At 40.5% G+C, this 21,277-nt stretch overlaps 2 protein-coding genes across 4 annotated transcripts in view; both read right to left on the bottom strand.

Annotated features, from left to right (window-relative positions):
* The window catches only part of bmp1a (bone morphogenetic protein 1a), a 37,642-nt gene extending 31,620 nt beyond the window's left edge, over positions 1 to 6,022 (bottom strand). Inside the window, exon 1 of the mRNA XM_055049303.1 lies at positions 5,751 to 6,022. Coding sequence (XP_054905278.1) covers positions 5,751 to 5,895 — 145 coding nt within the window. The 5' untranslated portion in view covers positions 5,896 to 6,022. The remainder of the gene's footprint in view (positions 1 to 5,750) is intronic.
* Positions 6,023 to 7,678: 1,656 nt separating this feature from the next.
* Positions 7,679 to 20,127, bottom strand: kansl3 (KAT8 regulatory NSL complex subunit 3). 3 transcript variants are annotated; one of them, XM_055049304.1, is made up of 22 exons: positions 20,068 to 20,127; positions 19,939 to 19,959; positions 18,309 to 18,581; positions 18,048 to 18,218; positions 17,852 to 17,942; positions 17,421 to 17,606; positions 17,182 to 17,310; positions 16,721 to 16,837; positions 16,524 to 16,622; positions 16,232 to 16,303; positions 16,046 to 16,120; positions 15,793 to 15,950; positions 14,208 to 14,460; positions 13,028 to 13,184; positions 12,645 to 12,722; positions 12,248 to 12,421; positions 11,569 to 11,656; positions 11,225 to 11,352; positions 10,768 to 10,877; positions 10,213 to 10,390; positions 9,492 to 9,572; positions 7,679 to 8,682 (listed from the first exon to the last, which is right to left on the bottom strand). In XM_055049304.1, exons 3-22 carry the CDS (start codon positions 18,515 to 18,517, stop codon positions 8,462 to 8,464), a joined length of 2,775 nt encoding a protein of 924 aa, XP_054905279.1. In that variant the 5' UTR covers positions 18,518 to 18,581; positions 19,939 to 19,959; positions 20,068 to 20,127; the 3' UTR covers positions 7,679 to 8,461. The 3 variants fall into 3 exon arrangements, with proteins under 3 accessions (XP_054905279.1, XP_054905280.1, XP_054905281.1); XM_055049306.1 differs by having other exon boundaries at positions 8,578 to 8,682; positions 9,463 to 9,572; positions 19,939 to 20,105; XM_055049305.1 differs by lacking the exon at positions 12,645 to 12,722 and having other exon boundaries at positions 19,939 to 20,105.
* Between the last annotated feature and the right edge of the window lie 1,150 nt (positions 20,128 to 21,277).

Raw genomic sequence — 21,277 nt, 5'->3', positions numbered from 1 at the left:
AGCCTTTCAATTAGCACAAACAAAGCTGTTGTTGCTACTTCGGCTCCACACCCAGACTTGGTATTAGCGTTATGCAAGATTAGTTATTACTTAGCTCTGACGACAAACATATTGTTCTAACTAATGCACTGAGACCGTGCCAATGGATCAGCTCCCTAATCACCCAAACCCCACAGAGAGGGACAAGGTAGGGGTCCTGTCATGTAAAAAAAAAAAAAAATCCTCAACACTCGGCTTGGGCTCAGCTACAGAGTCTGCATTCCATGATAAAAGAAAAGCATCTGCTTAAGTGTTGCTCAAAGGCCCAATCCTGCAGCAGCAGTCCAGCAGAACAGAGACCCATCACCCTGCCAGAGCGTGACAGGATGGAAGGAGCTGGATAACGAGCAGCATCTGTCTCCAGCTGCCATTTTTTCCCCCAAAGATCTAAATAAGGACATAAGACATAAAGCTTCTGGGGAACAGAATGTGGGCTATGTGGATTTCACCAACTCGCCCATCTCTGGCCACGCAAGACAGATGATCATCAGTACAGAAGGAAAATACGACGACTTTCACTAAACACCAGTTTCTACGTTTTAATTGTCACATACTTTTCGAAACATACAATTTCAGGTTAAGTAAGTAAGATTGTTTTTTGTTGTCCTGACACTAGTGAGGTTTCATCGTGTTAATACCACCAGAGGTTGCGGCAACTTTTGGATGAATCCCAGCTCCAGCACACCTGAGTGGAATGAACATTTAATCACCAGGTCTTTACGAAACCTGCTGACACGTCATGGAGGCAATTCTGTCTTTTGACTCATACCCTCTATTAGGCCATTAAAGGCTCCAGCCTATTCATAAAATCCCCTCAACCTTAATCTGAAAGGTATTCTGTTTTCTCAGCAATATGTGTTTGTGAATTTGGGTTACTTTCAGTCTGAGGATAGGGACACAGTTTTTTATTGACTAATTTTTTATTTCTTTTTTGCCTGTTTGTTTTTTTTAAGAGATGCACCAAGATATTAGCTATGTAACAGAATCGAACAATTTCACACTTGACTAGACCTGATCGGGATTGGCTAACAGAGGCCCATACTTTCTCTGGTAATCGTGCAAAATGCAAATGTAAGTTGCTATAGACATTTGAAGTTAACAGTGTGAATAGTGAATAATTAATAACTAGTTACAATAGGAAGGTTGCTTAAGGCTCTTCTGTATTCTCAATAAATCAATTTAACAATCTAACATGTAACCCTATGTCTGAGCTTTTCCTGTCTCAAATGTTAGCTTGGACCTCAGCTGTTTCTTATTTTGAAATGACCATGTAGAAAACATTTCAAGTTGCACAAAAAAAACTATAACTTGTCAAACAAAAAGAGCAAAGAATGTGTTTGAAAATGCTTTTCAGATGGCTTTAATTTGCAGATACCTTTGTCCCACAACCTGCAGGATTTTGCTTTGTTTGCAGATTTCCAGCGATTGAGAGAGGCACAGCTCTATAACTTTGGCTAGTTTTCGAAAACAATGTTTTATCTTACTATAGAAATTTGAGCTTTATAATAGATTAAATCACAGCTGTTACTGAAATACACCAGTGGCTGCTTGGATGGAATACTGGCTAGGCTAATATACTTCAAGTGCCATGCATTCAAGTTCTGCATGTTAACAATAGATTTGACCATTTGGATGGACCCTGAGTGCCCTTCACACCAAATCCTCTGGTCTATTTTAATATCTGTGATGATTAAGCTCATGTTACTATGATGCAGGAGAAAAGAAAAGTCAGGAGAATGCAGGTTAATTGTCTGAGTCAGTTAACATTGTGCAATATTCTGCATGAACATCACAAATGTCTAATATCATGCAGTCATAATAAAAAAGTTAATAAGACAGTAATGTTAAAGTAATGTTAATGTTTTAACATTGTCAGACTATAGATTAGAAAAGCATAGAAAAGCATTTTCAAACACATTCTTGTTAATGTTTTAAACACAGTAATGTTAATGTTTTAAATTTGAAAGGAAAAAAATATTGTTTTGTTGTAATTTACTGTTCTACGGGAAAAACTGCAAAAAAAAAATGTGACTGCGGGGTGAGAGATTAAAATATATACATATTTTTAAGTGAATGGTTTGTAATTGGTCACGACCCCACTCCACTGATCCTGCATCTTCATCCTTTTGAATTTATTCTGGGACACAAAAGATGAACGCAAATACGTATTTTAAAAAGCAGGAATTCAGGGTCTGTGTATGTGCAGTTCCCCTGTATTAGCCATGCTATTTAAAACAATCATCAAAGCTTTCCACAGATAACATAATTTATCGTTTATGACCAGGAGTGAATGGTGTTAGGAATGACATAAGCTCTGTCTGAAAGGAAAGGCTTGAACCTGCCAGAATCCCTCATGAATGGCCTATACTCACCTCACCTGAGGTGGCATGGCAGAGTGTGGCTGGCCTTGCAAGTCCTTGGCACAAGGTGAATGACTCTGTCTGTGTGAAGCGCTTTAGCCAATCAGAGAAAAGAGCTTGAGGCTTGCGGGAAAGAAAAAAAAAAAAAATCACTTGCACGAGCAAGGGATGGGATTGTGAGGTTGACCTGTCTGTGGCTCCAGCCACGACGGCACAGAGGCTCAGATGCACAGGCTCAGCCAGCCCCGTCACAGGAACCTTAAGTATATTACGATGTCTGCGCTTTGAGTCGAGACATAAGTCAAACCACCGAGACCCATTCGATTATCATCTGAGCAGAAAAACACAACGAGCATGTCTGCTTCTCATCCATTTTTAATTGTGAAAGTGAGTGGGTCTAACATTAGAGGTTCATTTAACTGACTTCCTGGGACACTGCCAAGTTGTGAACTCAGCAAAAACAAGGAATTTTCCACTGGTTTAGACCTTTGCTAATTACGCTTATTGTTCTGCTTGCTTCAGTCAGTGCATATCTCCATCATGATGGAGATGCAATGAAAGTCGGTAGTTTTAATATTAGACAATATAGTCCTTTCTACTTTGATTCGACAAGATGGCATTTCTCCATATTATTAGCCATTTACCGCTCAATTCATATTTATTCATTTATTTCTCCAAAAGATACAATTCCTCCAGAAATACCCATGTCTTCCTCCGCATCTCTTTCCAGTTGGAAAATCTCCAAGAGGTGAATAGGATGAGCTACGATCAAATATCAAGGAGATCATTTCAACAAATAGAAGCAGCGTCCCCTTTTGATGTGGAGAAGCAGAGGCTCTATTCTGAGTTCCAAACCCGATTTCTAAGGCTGAAGACTCCAAAGTTCAATACAGAAGAGCTCTAATCTATAGTCTGACAAATCAGGATTGACTATCCACAAGACATGTATGGATGTTTTAAATCTCAGTCTCAAAACTGCAAAAAGTTTCTATTAAGTACCTGGCTGAACTGCATGTTTTTTCTAGCTGTGTAGAATAATGCAGCACTGTCCCTCCTCACGTATTGCTGTATACTGATGGTCAGCTGGATGAAAGGAGGCTACAACACTTGAATGGCTGTTTGAGAAAATTTCTATTTTTGAAAAACAAGGATGGTCAAGAACCTGAAGGAGAATTATCCATCACTTTTATTAACTTAATGTTTAAAAGCTACTGGTTGTATGTAAAGCAGCCATCTGCTGGCTGAATAAAAAAGACTATTTAGTCAGCTAATGTCACCCCTGCATATTTGTGTTAGTCTCTAAAGAGCAAAATGCCAAAAGGTTATAATATTCAGAAATGATAAGTACTTGTAAACTGCTGGCCTATATTTTTTTTATTGAAGTTTGTGCAACTAAATTTAAATAATACATAAACAGAATACATAACCTGAAGTTCATTATGCAACCTTATTTTTGCAGCATTTTTGGTTTTCTTTTTTAAAATAAAAGCATTAGATTTTGTTTTACTCAAGGTTATCTCATCTCCTCCTAGTCATGCGTTACTTTAGGTAAAAGCCACTGCAAAATATACATAAATGCAATATTCCAAGAGCAAACTTGAATCTCTGTGTATCAGCTAATTTGCACAACAATGAGTGAAAAGCTGGATATCTGTAAAGCAGTCTTAAGACAGGGTCTCCCACCTCCCCTCACTGGTCACTGCTGAACGTAGCATTTCCCTAAGTGGGAGGACTGCAACATGAAATGCTGACCCCTAGTCACAGAGAGCGATCAAACAGACCGAGTACGGCGCGGTGAGACAAATGGGAAAAATACAAGAGGGAAAAAAATAAAAAATCAATAATCCAAGAATGGCCACCTTGCACTCGCTGTTCTGGATGAGTGCTGCAAAATAGATTGTCTGAGGCAGGAGGAGCTTAGTTCAAGGGTCGGAAGAGATGGACGGATGAAGTTTATATGGGTGATCGTCTTCCAACCACCTGCCTGCAGGCGCGCCCTGAGGAAAACCGTGAAAAACAACTGCAGTATGGCGAAATGACAGCCTGGACAAACTGAGCTGAAATTGATGATAACGTCCTTGCCAAGATAAACAGCAGTCATGTCTAGTCATCGTGTGGAGGGAATGTCCCAGCTGAGACACAGAGCTGTAATATCAACAATTATTTCTAAACTAAATCAGAAAAAAACAACACTTATCACAGAGAGCATCAAGTGCAAGTGTCCGATGAATCTGATCCTGGAATGACTCAACATAAACAAAGTAAACGCAGGAAGCAGCAACTTAATGACTTGAACATGACACACCGATCAACTGGAGTCTGACCTTTGTCGTGTTTACGCACAGCTGCAGTAGTTCCAAAAAGTTTTACGTGCAGCGTATGTTCTTGGACAGATGAGAAACTATTTTAAAAAACAGGGGGAAAAAAAACAACAAAAAAAAACACAGTTGGGTAACTGAGTTGGCAGCGTAGAAATGTGCTCTGTACTGAGCTGACACATCAAAAAATATTTAAATTCCCAACTGGGAAGTACTTCCAGGACATCAGAGGTCATTTTCGACTGAAGCCAGCTCTCTATATCCGTAACCTGAATACTTTTACCAGATGGAAAACACAATCTGCTCAAACTCCCCCCAAAGGGATTTGGCAAGACAGTGAGTTCAGATTACAAAAAAAAAAAGGAGAGAAAAAAGCTTACAATGGCATCTCGGGTATCTTTAGGACAAGTCAATGGTCTGTCTGCTGGAAGCAGAAGACAAACATGTTTATACTGTGGTGTGCGAGTTAAGAGAATTATGTGCATAATATTTAAGCTCCACTGTACTCTGTTTTTTCCCCTCCTCCACTTTTTTTAGAGGCTGTGTGAACAGACGGTGGGGAAAAAAGGACTATTTGTCCAGAAGGGGGGGAGAGAAGCTGAAAGGGAGATGAAGTTTTAATATAAAAGTCCAGAAATCAACAGATTTTTAAACAGGTCAAAAACCACAAACTGTAAAATCGAGAAGATCTTGACATTTCTCAGAGATAAGGCAGCAACTTTTCAACCGGCACTGGAAACGCAAACTTTTCATGCCTCTGCAAATGAAATCTAAACTCTTTTCAGGAAAAACAAAATGTGTTTCCATCCTGCCAGATGGTTTCATCTGACTGTTTCAAATGTTTCAAACTGCAGAAACTGTGCCATTCACAAAAACAATTGCACACAATGTTCTCAAGATCCTGCTGAAAACTACATCCACTGCTGTCATCTCCACGAAAAGCGTTTTTCCTGCCCGATCTGTGCGAGCGGCGTGTTTCTACCTCCACGCAAACGAGAAAAAGAAAACCCTTGAGGGGGGCAAGAAATCTCACCAGCTTTACAGGGATCCTTGTAGTCGATCGCCTCTGATGTGGCACTGGGCTCCACATAGTAGCTCGGATCAATCGCCTCCAGATCGATCGCCAATATCACGCCGAGGCATGATAGAAGGAGCAAACACCTCGCCGAGAGATCCATGTTTGTGGTGGGGGAGACGGCGAAAGGCGAGGGATAAAGGTAGAGGAGGAGAGAGGGACAGAGGGACAGACAGAGAGAGAAGAGTGAGTGAGAAACAGACACAGTGAGAGAGAAAAATGGGAGGTTTTTTTTCTTTTTTTTTTTCCTTCTTCTTTTTTTTCAGGGGGGGGGGGGGGGAACGAGATCCCGCCGGGGGCGGGTTTTAAATCCAACCCTCTCTCCGGTGTCTTGTTGGCTCTGGGGGCCGTGATTTCTCTCCTCCAGCCGGAGCTGCGTTACCGCCTGAGAAACTTTGATGATATGGCAGCAGCTCCACCAGGGCAATGAAAAAAAAAAAAAAAAAAAAGCTCCTTCAGTCGCTGATGCCCGGCTGCGTTTTTATTGCTACTTTCTTGGTCCCACTGGGAGCCCCGACGAGCGCGTAACGGTGGTTCACTGCGTTTTAGTGACCAGCAGCAGCTGCCTCGGAAAACCTTTAATTTAGGTTGGTAGGAACGAACTGGAGTAAATTATATGTAGCTAATGGATGATTTACGGGCTCTTGCTCCGGTGGCATTTGGTTTCTAAAAAGTGTCAAATATCCCAGAGCTGCACTTTGAATTAAAGTTTTGGTCGCGCTCAGCTCCGTGCGCCTTTTTTACTTCCGCACACGACGCTCGCGCACTCGGCTAGTCCTCGCACGTGCGCCAGCGGTCCCTCACGCACGCGCTCAGACTGCTTGACCTTTCCAGCATTTTGCGAGAAGAATGCAATTAGCGCGCCACCTGTCGGCGTTTAATTAAAACAAATACACGACGAATTAAGACAAAGAAACAAAATGAGGTTAAAGCTGCGCAACTTTGATGCCAACTACGATTATTTTTGGCGTTTCTTTTATGACACAGCAAATACTACTACACAGTTTACACTGTTTACTTATTTAACTCACTGAGAAGTTGTAAAAACCCTGACAAGCTTTATTCTGTGCTAATGATGCTCACATGTTTTCCACCTTCATGCATGTTTCAGTTTTTTTTCCACTTCCGGAAAGGTTAATTGGTTGATTTAAATTACTGACCGGTTAATTGGTCTCCCCTGTGTCTTTGTAATGGGCTAGCAACCTGTCCATGGTTCACCCCCAAAGGATAGATGGGGCATACAACGAATGTTTCTGCTTCTTTCTATGAATAGCTAATTGTAATGCTTTACTTACTTACTGCTACTTATCAGACAAATTCCCTGTAAAATACATTGAAGCTTGTGGTTGTAACGTGGGAAAAGGCAACACACTGCATCTAAACGGAAACACATAAACATGACTTCTGAGAGGTTCATATATCAACATGTTGGATGCCTCAGAAACCACTATCAGTTACTGGAGCTGGTAGCAAAAGTAAACAACGTTTTTCTTAATGTCTGGCACCAGTTTCCTGCACATTTTAGCACTTCTCAGGCTTACATAAGAAGGATGAAACACATCGTGTCTTTATCTTATCTGATTGCTGTTGCTGGGTGGAATTGAAGACAGGAAGTCTGCTGCAATGAGGGCGCTGTATTTATACAGTCTCTGTAAACACAAAATCGTATCCATCCCTCAAAATACAACACCAGAGTCTCTTTACTTGTTAAACACACAGGAAAAAGTGTTTAGATTGGTCAAGCAAAGCAAATGTCCTCAGAGGGAAGAAAGCAGTTCAGTGCAAACAAGAAGGCCAAATAAAATGTAAGCGATGAAACGGTACAAACCAAATACACTTAAATGGTGGTTTAGATGGAACAAAGTTTTATGTGAGTTTTCCATGGGAACGTGTTCAACAACTTTTATTTACAATTATGAACAAATAATGACATTTGAAATTAGATTAGCACAAATGTGAAGACATATCAGAGAAACCACGTAACAGTCAAAAAATGAATTCTGACATGATGTACAGAGGCTTGCCTTAATATTCATACCCTATTAACCATTCTGTTGTCATATTATGACGGCACAGTTGAACGCATTTTACTGTGATTTCATGAGAATTAATGACAAAAACAGCAAAGTGTAAGAAAAATTATACTGTCATAATTTCTTAAATTGGGAAAATCACACGTATAGACTATTTTAAAGTAGGTGACCTCTGAAGGAAACTGGGTAGACCAAATTTTATTCAGCGGTAATTGTGTAAAGGAGACTGAATTGAAATTTATGTCACAATTAGACATTTATATTTGTAGTTGAAAGGGTATAAATATTTTTTGCAAGGCTCCCCAGCCAGCAGAAAGAACATTATGCTTTAAGAAATGGTGCTGAAACACATCACACTGAAATTGAACTGAAACTTAACTTTTTTCTTCAACAAAAATCCCAAACAATTTTCTGTGACATTCAAATCATCTACAACAAGCTGTGAGAGAACAATAATCCAGGGTTCGGCAAAATGAGAAGTGCATAAAAAACGTCAAAGTAACATTTTAGTTTATTTTTATTTGACAATTGCCTTTGTCAGAGCTAATTTACCACAACGCAGGTAGTTTTGTGGCTTACACTCACAATATAATTTTCTCCAGAGGATAACATGTGATCAAGTCATATATCTTGCTGTCAAAATGCCCTACTTAAAAGTACAATGAGGAAATCTTGCGCTGCGGCTCTACAAACACAGCAATCACGACTTCCAAGCTTCTCCTCCCACCTCAACAGGACACCGCTCTGGAGGACACAAGGCAGCTGTGTTTTCTGCACGATGTGGGGTTTTGTATCCATCACTGCAGAGAACAGTCGCCGATGCAGCATCACCTTACGGTGAGCAGAGAGGTTCATTGCTGTGAGAAGGGCACAGTGAAACCCAATGACAAAACTATTCTGTTCAATCTGCAGGAGCAATCAGTTCACTTCCCTATTTTGCCTTTAAGTGCTTGATGTAATTATGCGAGCCGTCAGATTCTCGCCAATTGTTGGTTAAAAATATTGGTTTCACAATAAAAGAAAAAGACATGAAATAAAAATGTCATATCGGCCAATTCGTTATATTTGAAAAGAATCATTTCTACTGCTGTTGAAATAACAGAATCTTTATAAAACTAACATTTATTGTGTTTCCAACACAAACTGAAGCAAATCTACACTAAAAATCACTAAATTCAGCAGCAGTTTTTCAGTACTTTTTGTGCACAATATGTTGTTGCTCTTTAAGGAGTAAACAGTTTTCACTCTGAGCAAGAGTGATGAGTGCCACTCCGTTAGCGATTTTGTGACTGGAAATAGTTCAAACATCCTGATTTCTGTCTGTTGGAAGCAAGGAGACATTTTTCCGCCAGTTCACCAGGAGCACAGGAAAAAGTGAGCAAAGACGGCTGCGTGTCAGTTTAATGCAATGTGTTTCAACAACCCAAGTTAAGATTTTATATGTAGAAGTTTTGTCTTGCCCTGCGTTCAGTCACCTGTTTCCAAGAGCAAGTTGTAATTCACCTCGATACATTTTTTTGCATTTTAAGGCAGACCTATGTTCCTAAAATAGTTTGTTTGTGCTGATGCACAGGGCAAGATAAAGCCAAGCTGTGTTCAGAGGAACTAAAAAGCTTCACCGGGCTCCAGTGACGCACCTGGGGCTCAGCTGACGTCATAGTTTCACCTGCGTGGCTGAAAGCTGCTGCGCTACTCGGCCGAGCTCCACGGAGGGTCACCGTTATAGAAGCCGGAGCTTTCTGCCCTCCTAACAACACACAGATAAAAACCCTGTAACAATAACAACCTAGACATGCTAGTACTCCATAGAGAACATAACTGTGCTTTGTACCCAATGGTTAGACAGGAAAATCAAACTAAAAGGAAACGATGGACAGATGAGTTTGATTTCAGTCTTTATTACAACAGGCACAGGAACTGAATAATGCCATGTGTTAATGTTATTTAACTCAGATGATTGAAAGGAACAATTCGCAGCATGTTACGAGATAATGAGGCAAACAAAAAAAAAACATGCAATGATAATTATAACAAATGATTGACAATGGCAGCAGGCTGGATTGAAAGTTTTAATAAATTTAGCAAACATATCCAACATAATTTTATGTTCAATTCTTGAGAATCAAATAATTAGGCAACTTTTCCATAAACATGAGTCCAAATGTTCTACTGATGCAGAGTCAGCTGAACGTGTGACTCTGCAAACTTTCCACCGGTCGGCTCCTTCCGGGTAAGCCCGTCTTCACGCTCATCCACAGAGCTGTCCTCTGCAATGCCGTAATCCTCTCTGGTCTAAAAATGTCCTGAACTACTGTTTCCAAAACAAAGAGCGAATGAACCCCGGGGCGTTCAACGTGGCCGTCGCGTTTTGGCAGTTCGACACATACCAGCGGTCTGATTGGTGATGTGCGCCAAGCCGGGCAAGCTGCTGGCCAGTTTGGCCAGTCCACCGTTGGTGAGCAGCTGATGGATGGCGGTGGTTTTCGAGATGCTTCCTGTTGTGACCACGGGTACTGCCCGGAGCAGAGTGCTGCCGGCGGTACTGACTGAGCTCAGGATCGCCTCCTGGGAAACAAAAAAAGCAACAAAAAACATTTGAGAAATTTTTCTTATTTACTCTCCTCAATCCAGCTTCATAGAATCAATTTAGTTTTGAAAATATTATTAGGAGACTGAAAGACAAAAGAAATCTGTGAGATAGGACTTGTCTTATCAGACATTTTGTAAGAGATTAGCTTGATGGATAGGCAGGCTTCCAGATTCAAAGACTTGTCACCAAAGATGAATTTTAGTTTTTTATGTTTTGGGATCCTTATTACAGTCATGTTAATGAAGTGTAAGCAAACTTCTGACAGCAACTGCAGTGGTTTGATTCCAATATACCCTCGTTTGTCATCGTCATTATAATTTGTACAAAGCATAAAGTTTCTTTCCTCGTGTACCTGAGTGCTGCCTGTGCTTGTTGCTGTGGAGGGAAGGTTAGGAGCTTTGGTAACGATCTCCTGCAGACTGAAACTTAGGCCTTGCAGAAGACTGCTGGCGGAAGCTGGCGCTGCAGAGGAAATAAAAGCACAAACAGCAAATACGCAAGTTAAATTTGAAAAGCAGATATTAGGACTAAACTAATACTTTTAGAAACCAAAAGGCAAAACACATGGACACACACACAGGCACAAACAAGGACAATTACATCCAAAACAGCAGCAATGGCGCAAGAGGTGATCAATGATGATGTTTGCTAAAGTATGTTGCCCTCACACACTGTCCTCATCCAGTGTTCAGAACTGCAGTCTGACTCAGGCCAACAGATTACGGTGTGTGTGTTGGAGCTGCCGTGCCGCGTTTTCTTTACGCAGCTGCGTGCAACTGAGCGTGCGAAGCGGGACAAGACAGAGATACCTTGGGCGGTAGCTGGAGCTTGCACCTGGGCTGGTGTGGAGGACACTGACACCATGCAAGGCTGCACGCTGCTGAATGAGCCTGAGCCTGGGGACATGGCACCAGACACCTCTGAGAGACTACCAGACCTGCAGTGACACACACACCACCAGTCTGCTCAGGAGCTACACCAGCAAAGGCTGCTTGGCCGTCATTCAGCTCTCAAAATTCTGAGTACCACCTCTCATCGATCCCCTCTGCACCAGACACATTGTCGTCCAACAGGGGGAGGCGTGGACATGGGTGTAGGTACGCTAAGGGTTTTAGGAGCTCTACGTTGTGCCTGTGAGAGTGGGCAAGCTTACCGCTGGCCTGTGAGGAGTCCAGAAAGCTCCTTGGCACCCGGCACAGTCTGTCCCACTGCCACAGTTAGAGGCTTGCCAGAGACACCCACTGGGAGAAGAGAAACAGAGCCCAAGATCAGGACAGGCAGCTACAGATGGATTTAGGAAGACAGTAGATTGACTTTCTGTGAATTACATAACATCATGTTTATACTCTGCTTCTATAATATTGCAGTACCAAAGAACAACAACAAAAGAGCTTTGGATGTTGTCATTTTGTCTTGAAATCTGAATATTAGTCAGTTGCTGGGATTTCTGGTGATTTTATCATTGAATCCCCAAAGAACTTCTGAGCCAAGATAAAAAAAACAAAAAACATTTATAGTTCTGAAAGAATAATCCAAACTATAGATGTCAGGAGAAGTATCAGCAAATTAAAGATAAAGTCTTGTTTTTTTTTTTATAGAAAAATAAGTGCACAAGCTATGTAATTTTATTTCAGGGCTTAAAGTGTGAAATAAAATAAAATAAATAAATAACTAAAAATGCAAATTACACATTTATGAATCAAAGTTGATGATTTCAAACAAAGAGATTCCCAAGTGAAGCTGAACACACAAAACTTTGCACTTTTCTACAACAGGAAAGCACAAACCAAAACACTCTATGTGGAAATATAGAAGTCATCCAGATTCTCTACCTTCAGCAGGGCTGATGGCGCCTCCTGCTGACTCACTTTGGGAAACAATGGTAACTTTAATCTTTGCTCTCTTGGAGGCCTTGCTGGGCGTGGGACTTGGCGTCTGCCTCCTCTTGCCGTGAGGACGTAGCTCGTCTCTGTCCAGGCCTTCCAGCTGATCACTGGTCACTGGAACTGCAGAGGCAAAGAAGCATCAATAAACAATGACAGAAGCACTGAGGCAAACCGAGTTAAGGGTTTAATTCCTTCGCCGACAAATATGATAATTTTTACCTCTCTTTTGATAATACATTTCTATATATTTTTGTAGTTCTTTATTTGAATTTTCATGAAGAAATAAATGGGAGAGAAAAGACCAGAAGACAGAAAAGAGGAGGAGAGACAGACAGATACTTACCAAAAATACAAGGAGGGGTGCCAGGAGGAAGATTTTTCCTCACAAGCATGTTTTGTTTCATAAAAGCAGCAAACTGAGCTGGAACGAATCGGAAAAAAGCCAGAAAGGAAAGTTGCAGAAGGAGAGGAGACAAGAGGATGAGAGGAAAGCATTTCAGTCACGTTCCCTCTCACCCCGTTGGATGTCGTGACACAATAAAACACACTGCAATCGTTTTCACATCTCGCATACCACGGCGTCTGCTTGTGCAAAGTTCAGCCAAAGTTGAGGCGATTAGCTTCCAAAAATATTTTGACAAAGGGAGGGTTGTTTATGCTCAGGTACCAGGAATGTGAAAGCTCACAGAGCGTTTTAATAGATCCAGAGTTGGGAGATCAACTAACCTTGAGCCTGCTTGTGAGTGAGCACGGTGCCGGAGCGCTGCATGTGCGTCTTGAGGAGCTGCGTGGCTGTGATCAGGCTGGACTTTTGTGCTGGAGACAGACCAGAAGTCTTCGGTTTGGGGCTGGAAGTGGGGCTGCTGCAGACGCTGGACAAATCCTGAGACAACCGAAGAGAAACGCCACAGCTCTGAATCAACTGAAATATCCAGGATTTCTTTTATGTAGAAGAAAACTGGAGCTAATCATCAATTTTTACACTCTTCTCTCGCAGGAGGACAGAGTCACCAACAACAATGCTCCCAAGTTTAACTGTAAATTATTTATCTTGGCTTCTGTGTCTTGTGAACCTGCTGCATTCTATTGTTTGAAATAAAATAAAATAAAATTTAACTTCTTACTTTAATATACAAAATAGATGTTCACTTCACCTGAATAAATCTACACAGAATAAATTTTGACTTTGAAAAGAAAAGAAAAAAAATATTTTAAGAAAAAAGTATTACTCGTTAATGTTTTGGCATCAGGAAACATTTATGTTTAATCAAAGCCTATTCACACCACACCTCTAAACATAACTAGCACAGTTCAGTACAACTGAAAAAAGTGAGGACCAGGAAAATGTCCTCACATTCCACAAATTAGCTGTTTGTGGTGAAAATGGTAATAATTGTCATGTGTATGTAATTTATACAAAAACACACACCAAAACACTAAATCCCATGCAAGGAAATTTGTAAACTATAATTCAATTACAAATGTGCACAAAACTTTGGCGCTATTCCGCTAATGTCAAAACCCCCACAATCTGCAGATGCTTTGTTTCCATTAAATAAGAGACACAAAACATATTTTTTATGCGACAAGACATTAAAAAAAGCTGCACCATCATCCTCCTACCACTTGTGGTTGTTGATCACATGACTTGTGTGATTTGAAACTTTTTCCATTGCAGTTTTGCGAAATACACTCATTATGAGATGACCAAAAAATAAAAAATGATAATAATAATCACCTCGTAGTGCGAAAACTTTTTTTCCCCAAAAAACTTAAGTTGTTTATTTTTCCCAACAATTGTTCAAAAATGTTTCCTTTAAACAAATTTATTTCTGTAATTCCAGTTTGTGCAATTTTCTGGTCAATGGAAGAACAGCTACTGTATAAATACAGTTTTGTAACAAACCTCTGAACCTGAGGGTGAAATGGGAACTCTAAGAGCCGGAGACGAAGGTCGACCTCTCTCCACGTCAAAGGGAAGCTCCCGTCGAGGCCGCTTCTTCTTCTCCGTGTCCAGGTCTCGCATCTCTCCGGAGACGTGACTGTGGCCCTCTGCCCGGGTCAAGACCCCTGACAGAAAGTCAGCTATCTCATCCTGAATGCAGCGGTCCACCATCGTCTGCGTCAAACCTTCCGACTTCATCTTTGCCGAGTTGATTCTGTGAGAAATTCATAGATTTTTTTTTCAAAAACAGAAAGTCATGTACAAGGTACAGCCACTTTAACTCCTTACAGTCTCTTTACCTTACATAAAATACAGATTTTTTTTTTTTGTAAGAGAATTTACGTTTATTTAGTGAAGAACATCTTGATAACTTGCATAAATTAACCTGCAATGAGAGGCTTACTTAATCTCTTTTCAGACATCAGCTGAGTCTTCTCAGCAGGAGAAAAATAAATCATTATTCTGTCGCCTCTTGTTCTCTTTGGCTTTTCATCCACAGACCAAACTGAGCCAGCTTTGTGCTGCTTACACATAAAAATGTTGGCGTCGTAGAGCAACTGAGTCACTGCAACATCAGGAGAAGCCCGTTCCAATAATACAACGAGACAGTGAACAAACCAGCACATCAACGCCCCCAATGAAGCAGTAGAGAAAATCAATGACTGGATCCGCTGCGCTTCAGCTGAGCAAAAATTAGAAGGAAAAACTACAAGCGAGCATCTCGGCTTCACGGACACAGAGGTTCAAACGGAGCTTTGCTTCATCTTTACAGCGCTACCTGTCCTGATCCCAGATCAGCTATCTGGGATTATAAAGCGTTCACTCGGACTCATAAAAATGTTTCAATTCAAAATGAATTGGGCCCAGTTTAAAATCCTATAGAAGTGAAATGACCTCTTCTAATCCCCATTTTTTCAATATGCGTTTATCTGTTAGCAGCTGAGAAATCAATACAATCAGTGAGTTAGGCAAAATCTGATGAGTTGTGATGAATAAACTGCAGATAAAAAGGTGATCAGCTAAATGTAAATCAATGCTAAAGCCCCTCTACTCACAAAATAAAGGTCAGAGCAAAATATGTCTCTTAAAAAATTTAATGTGAAACTCTGGGAACTCTAAACTTTCATTTTCCAGACTACTCAAGATTGCATAGATTATTAAATATCATGTTGTTTATTTTAATAAAAGACCATGTACTTTCAATAATAAATAAAATGTAGAACTACAAAAAATATTGCAATAACATCAGTATGTGCAATATTAATATCGCAGCGGAGTGGGCCAACATATTCCAGGTGTGTATGTTGATGCAATATGCAGTTTCACAGCAGTAGACGCCTACATTTAACAAAAATAGCAAAGTCTTTTTTGCCATTAGACAGTAAAATATAAAAATCTCTTGATGCTGGTTTATCTTCACATCAACTGCTGCATGTTTTTTTCAAAGAGTCATGGGCTGATATTAATGTCTCCCCGCACAGTGATTCTCTAAGCTCAACATAACAGAGAGGGTTTTAAGTTAACTAACGAAGAGACGGTGACCAACCTGAGGTTGTCGTCTGCTCCTCCGACCACCACCAAGCTGTTGTCTGCCCTCAGCTTCTCTCTGAACTCCTCCATGCCATCTGTGGTGCACTGCAGCGCATTCTGCCCAACCACAAACAATACGGGGGTCTTCATGTCCAGCAGCGGGTCGTCCACGTCCTGCAAACCGGCAGCACACCAGCAGCTCGTCACAGACCTGAATTCACGCTGAAGTTCATACTTTTTAACGGCGAGTAGGGGAGTTGAGGTCTCACCCCTCTGGGTCCGTTGACTGTTAGGAGCGGAAAGCCAAGACACACGACAGCCGTCAGATACTCCATGAGGGATACCTGGCAGAAAATAGCTTCAAGTTTTTATTTAGAAAAGAAAAAAAAAGAAAAAGAAAATCACAAGTTTCCGTGTCATGATGCATGACTGTGATACAATTATCCAACTCTTACATGACAAGCGATAAGCGCACCAGCATTCCAGCCGACCAGGATGATGGGCTTGTGTGGGAAGTGACTGTGAACCTGTCAAAGTTTACAAAATAATATTAAAAACATATTCCTGGCTTTAGAGCCATAGATTTAATCAATAAAAACAAGGATTTTGTTAGGCTAGTCATTACATTTACAAACAAAAGCAACTTCTTAATATGATATTTTATGGGTACAATTATTTTTAATGTACATCTTAAAAACACCCACAGGAAGCAACCACACAGTGATAAACACATATATGAAGACACACCTCCATGACTTTGGCTCTGACCGTTCCCAGCATGTGCTCCAAACACTGTGTGATTCCAATATTGGCCCCACTGTTCACATGAGTGTGCACCGGGATGACCTGGAGTAAAAACAGCACCCATTAAAACTTTTACCTGCAAGGAAAATAAAATGACTTCCATTCCAAATGGAAAACTAGAACAGAGAGAGATTTTCAACCTTTCCCAGGCAGGAGAGCTGCGACTGCCAAAACCTCATTCTCCGTGAGGTGGAGAGAGCCGGATTTGTTGGGCTGGACGGCGCGATGAGAATCAGAGGAGACCCAGGAAGCTTGCACTGCAACATACAGATGCTAGAGTGGATCAAGTCACAATATCTGAGCAACATGCTGCATCTCACTATATTAGTCAAACATTAGTTTTTTTTCATATAAAATTGTAGTAAAATAAATTTAAGTTAAAACTATGGCTCTGATGTAGGAGAAATATTCAATAACAATAATAAATAAATAAAAAGGGTCTATAGTTGGTTTCATACCAACTACAGACCCAGATAAGTCACTGCTAGACTCAACAAGCATAGGAAAAACTGTTATAATTTATTCAAGACTTGACTATTACACTGAAAAAAAACAACACATTCAATAAATTTTTTCCTTTGTCATTAGTCATGGATTTTACCGGTTTGTTCTGCGAAAGAACTCCAACAGCAGGATCCCAGGGACGCTTCAGCAGCAGAGACAAAGCCTCCGCACTCGGAGCTCCAGTCTTTGCAGACGGCAGCAGCATTCTGTCGATGAGCGTCGGCAGCTTTGCATAAACAGACAAAACAAAATTCAGCTCTCTGACCAAGAAAGTCATGAAACATTACAAACACCGTGTTGGTCACCAAGACCTGGTGTTCAGTGACTAAATCAGACCTTGCTTTTTAAAGTCTGCAGCACATCCAAGTAAGCTGCAAGCATGGGGAGACTCAACGACTCAATCAGCGTGGTGTGCAGCCACTGCGTCAGCTTGGCTTCCCAGTTCACGCTGGCGAGCGCGTGCCTCACCTTCCTGGCACACTTGTCTACAGCTATCCTCCGCAGAATGGGCTCGTTGGAAGCCTAAAATGTACAGATGAAGAAAAAAAATGTCGTTGCTGATCAAGTGCAGCACTGCGGGGTCTTTCGTCTAAATACCGAATCCAGAAAAACGCATCAACTTTTACTCAGAAAACTGAAGTTTAAGGCGATGGTAATATTCAAGCACAGAAAGAAAAAAAAAAAACATTTCGATGCGTGCCACACACATTAACTGTCTAGAGTTGAAAACTAATAGAGAAACAACAGCAAAAAAAAGAAAAAGTTACATTTTCATTGGCCAGTCTTGCCAGTCTTTCTCCCTGTAGAGCTTTAAGGACTTTGTTAAACAACTTGTTCTGGGTCACTGACCAGCCCGTCCTGAAAAAGAAAAATGATCTCAAAATACTGACCTGCTGATAGGTGTGTTACACTTAAAAGCTTCAAATATTGCAGCAGAAGTGATTGATAAGCATGTCTGATTACTTGTCTATGTGTTCCTCCCAGTCATCTGGAGGTGGGGGGCCGTCGGCGGCTGTTCGAGCAAACAGGACATGCCTCTCACACTCCTTCATCACACTCAGAGCCTTGTGGTTGTCATACAGGGGAACAGGTATTGGAGTGATCGTTTCCACATCTATTAGGGAATCTGCGTCTCTGTACGGGAAAAAAACAACAAAGAAATTAAATGAATAAACAAAAAAAGTCTATTTCCTTAGAACACTTAAAACATTTTTTTAAACTCACAATAAGGTCTCGGGTTGACGACGCGGCGTCACGAACAGCGTTCTTGTGGGCCGAGCGCTGCTGGCATCAGGGTGAGCGTTCCATGGTTTGGCGTAGCTGTGGTCCAGAAACACCAGGTCCAGCTCCCGTTCGTAGGCCGACAGCTGGAAAAGCAAGGACGTCCCCATCTTGCGTGCAGATGACTGTAAGTCCTTATCCCCGCGGTGCATCTTCTTCCTGAGCCACGCCCGGCCCAAAACGGACCCCAGCCACTGGTGGGGCGTTTAGATGAATCTAGAAGAGGAGGAACAGGAGAGCATTTAGAGACGCTTAAAGAAATGAGAAAATAATGTTTCTCTTGTTTTAATGCCTACTGAGGAATAAATGTCAAACTTTGTGTTTTGCAAAGTTATGCAGACCACTATTATCCTCACTGCGATGGCTTCTGAGGGAGAAATCATCTGTGACATTTCAGAGACTAGTCAACAATCTCATTCTACCCAAGCCAGCGTTACTGCTTTTCTCGCAGAGAGACAGATGTCGCACATCCAGCTTCTTGTTTACCAATTTCACCTTTAATGTCGGATTATTTGTCCCAATTGTGTTCAATGTGAGGCATTAAGTGAACACTGAAAAGCACATTTATACAAAATAAATTATGTTAATTTGAACCCACAAATAAAAAGTAAGAGACATCATCATGTTGGAGGTGAAACAAGTAAAACAGAGGCGACTATCAAAGCATTAGACAGTACAGATTTAGATCATGTTACAATAATCTGAACAAACTAAATTGCAGATTGTCCCACTAAGAGATAACAGCAGGTACGTCACTATTAGCAACTTTCCAGACACTTTATTGGTGACTATGTTAAATAATAATAATAATAATAATAATGTGCAGTCTAAAATTGAAGTTTCTATTCAACAAAGCTGTATATGATTTTCCCAAAGAATTAGAAAAATGTTAATAAAATAAATATTCAACTCCACAATCTTCAATGTAAATTTAGAAACCCAGACCTTCTGCCTTTGAGATGCAGAAGCTTTCCTATTTCTGAACCATTACACGTCTAATTGGTGTCAATTAAAACGCAATACATTGACACACACACGTCGTCGTATGTGTGCATAGAGTTATATGAATATTATGGTATGACCTTGGATGTGATTTTGTTGAAACTGCTCTGCTGTCAAGCCTGCATTTGAATCCACATCTTCAAAAATCATACACAGAATCTTGTCAACCCAGAAGATTTGTTACTATTCATGCCCATGTGTTAATATTCTGGCATAAATCATAAGCAAATGATCAAATTAGAAACATGTGCAGTCAGGATACGTGGGATTAAGATCATAATTAAAAACAAAAAAAAAGGCTAAAATAACTTACAAACTGAGAAGACAATTGTCATATAAATACGTATTTGAGTTTTGTGTAACAGTCAGTAAATCTTGATAACCCCCACCGAACAACGTCGCACTATTAGTTTAAGTAAATATTTAACACCACATTAAGCCTGTTCTTTAGCTTGAACAGGCTAAAGACACTGAGGGCTAAAGAGAGCTGGCCTAGCTAGCAGAAGGATGTTAGCATAGCAAGCTAAAAGCAAAGACGTAAGACGTCGTTTCAGCGTTCAGTGAAACATACCTTCTCATCTGATTAGATCATCTTTGATGGTATGACGTCCGAGCCGAGTAAGTAAAAAGGAGGTTTGTGTGAAACAATGTGATGAAAATATTGCAAGCAACATAAATCCACTCTGCGTGAAGCCCTTACTTTCTTTTGTTGTCTGGTTTGTTGCCCTGTCGCGCTTCAATTACCCCCCTTTTCCTCTCGTTGATCATAGGCAGGAGAGGAGAAGCTGAAATGCACCCAATATGGCAACCCAGTTTGTGGCGCCTCAGAGAGTGACGCAAAACATGGACTGGATCACTGCAGTGGATCATAAATCTGGAAACTGGTCAAAAATACAGAAAAAAAGTAATAAAAATTACACTGGCAGTATTTTTCCCCCCCATAAATGTGATAAGCATAAAGATCGGTGAGGCTGTTTATATGTTTATATTAATAATAATAATTGCCTTAATTATGATCTTTGTTCAGATCAACAGTATGACTATTCACTTTCATTCATGTCATAAGCAACAATTCTCTAAAATCATAAAACGATTTGGAACAGGGTAATTCGAGTGCCATACCGTTAAAAAAATGTATGATCACATTTATCTTTATCACAATACATAAAATATCCTGATAAAATTCCAAGTCTGTGTCGATTCACCTCTACATACACCATCTTAAAATAATCACACCTCCACAGGCACCAATAATCCAAAAGGTTGAAGGTCATGCAGGCACAAAATTGAGGTCAAGCAGTTAACAGAACAACCTTCCCAAAAAAACTGTCTATTTGGCACATTTTATGTTTTTTATTTTTTTTCCCCCAACGGTCTCTGACCCCTTCAAGTAAATTAAGTCAACATTCCTATGTTGATGTTTGATTCCAAAGGTCTCTGCAAAAAGCAATATTTAAAGGACACAATCCTCAAAAAACATTTCAGCATATTTTTCCTTACCTGGACAAAGTCAAACCTGACAAATCACTGATTTGGTAAGTTTGGTAAGAAATGGTAAGTTTTATTTAGCAATTAGTTCCTTGTGAGGGTTTCTAAAACTCTTGTTACATTTTTTATGATTCTGTTTGCATGTGCATGCTTACATCAAAGGATCGATTATTTACATGACAATTTTCTCCAGTTGTTTATCAAAGTGCACTTAAATCCAAAGAAATATTTGGCACCGGCTGTGCTGCTCTGTGTCGTGATGTCGCTGTCAGACTGTCAGTGCATTTTCAAACTCAGGACACCCGGTAAAACGAAACAGTCACAGAATACTTATGGTTCTTATGATAAGGTTTTTTTGCTTTAAATATTCAAACCCATATCTTGGTTTTGTTTCTCCTAGAAAGAGAAAATGAGACTCATTG

The sequence above is a fragment of the Poeciliopsis prolifica genome, unplaced genomic scaffold (assembly GCF_027474105.1).
Source record: "Poeciliopsis prolifica strain line A6 unplaced genomic scaffold, Auburn_PproV2 SCAFFOLD028, whole genome shotgun sequence".
Taxonomy (NCBI): domain Eukaryota; kingdom Metazoa; phylum Chordata; class Actinopteri; order Cyprinodontiformes; family Poeciliidae; genus Poeciliopsis; species Poeciliopsis prolifica.
This window is presented reverse-complemented; position numbering and strand designations above follow the sequence as displayed.

Excerpts from the sequence above, each read along its gene's own strand:
- kansl3 (XM_055049304.1), bottom strand. The coding sequence starts at position 18,517 with ATGCACCGCGGGGATAAGGACTTACAGTCATCTGCACGCAAGATGGGG. Across the intron at positions 17,311-17,420 it reads TGCAGACTTTAAAAAGCAAG|CTGCCGACGCTCATCGACAG; the intron begins GTCTGATTTAGT and ends GTTTATGCAAAG. Across the intron at positions 16,838-17,181 it reads TTCTTTCGCAGAACAAACCG|TGCAAGCTTCCTGGGTCTCC; the intron begins GTAAAATCCATG and ends TGTATGTTGCAG.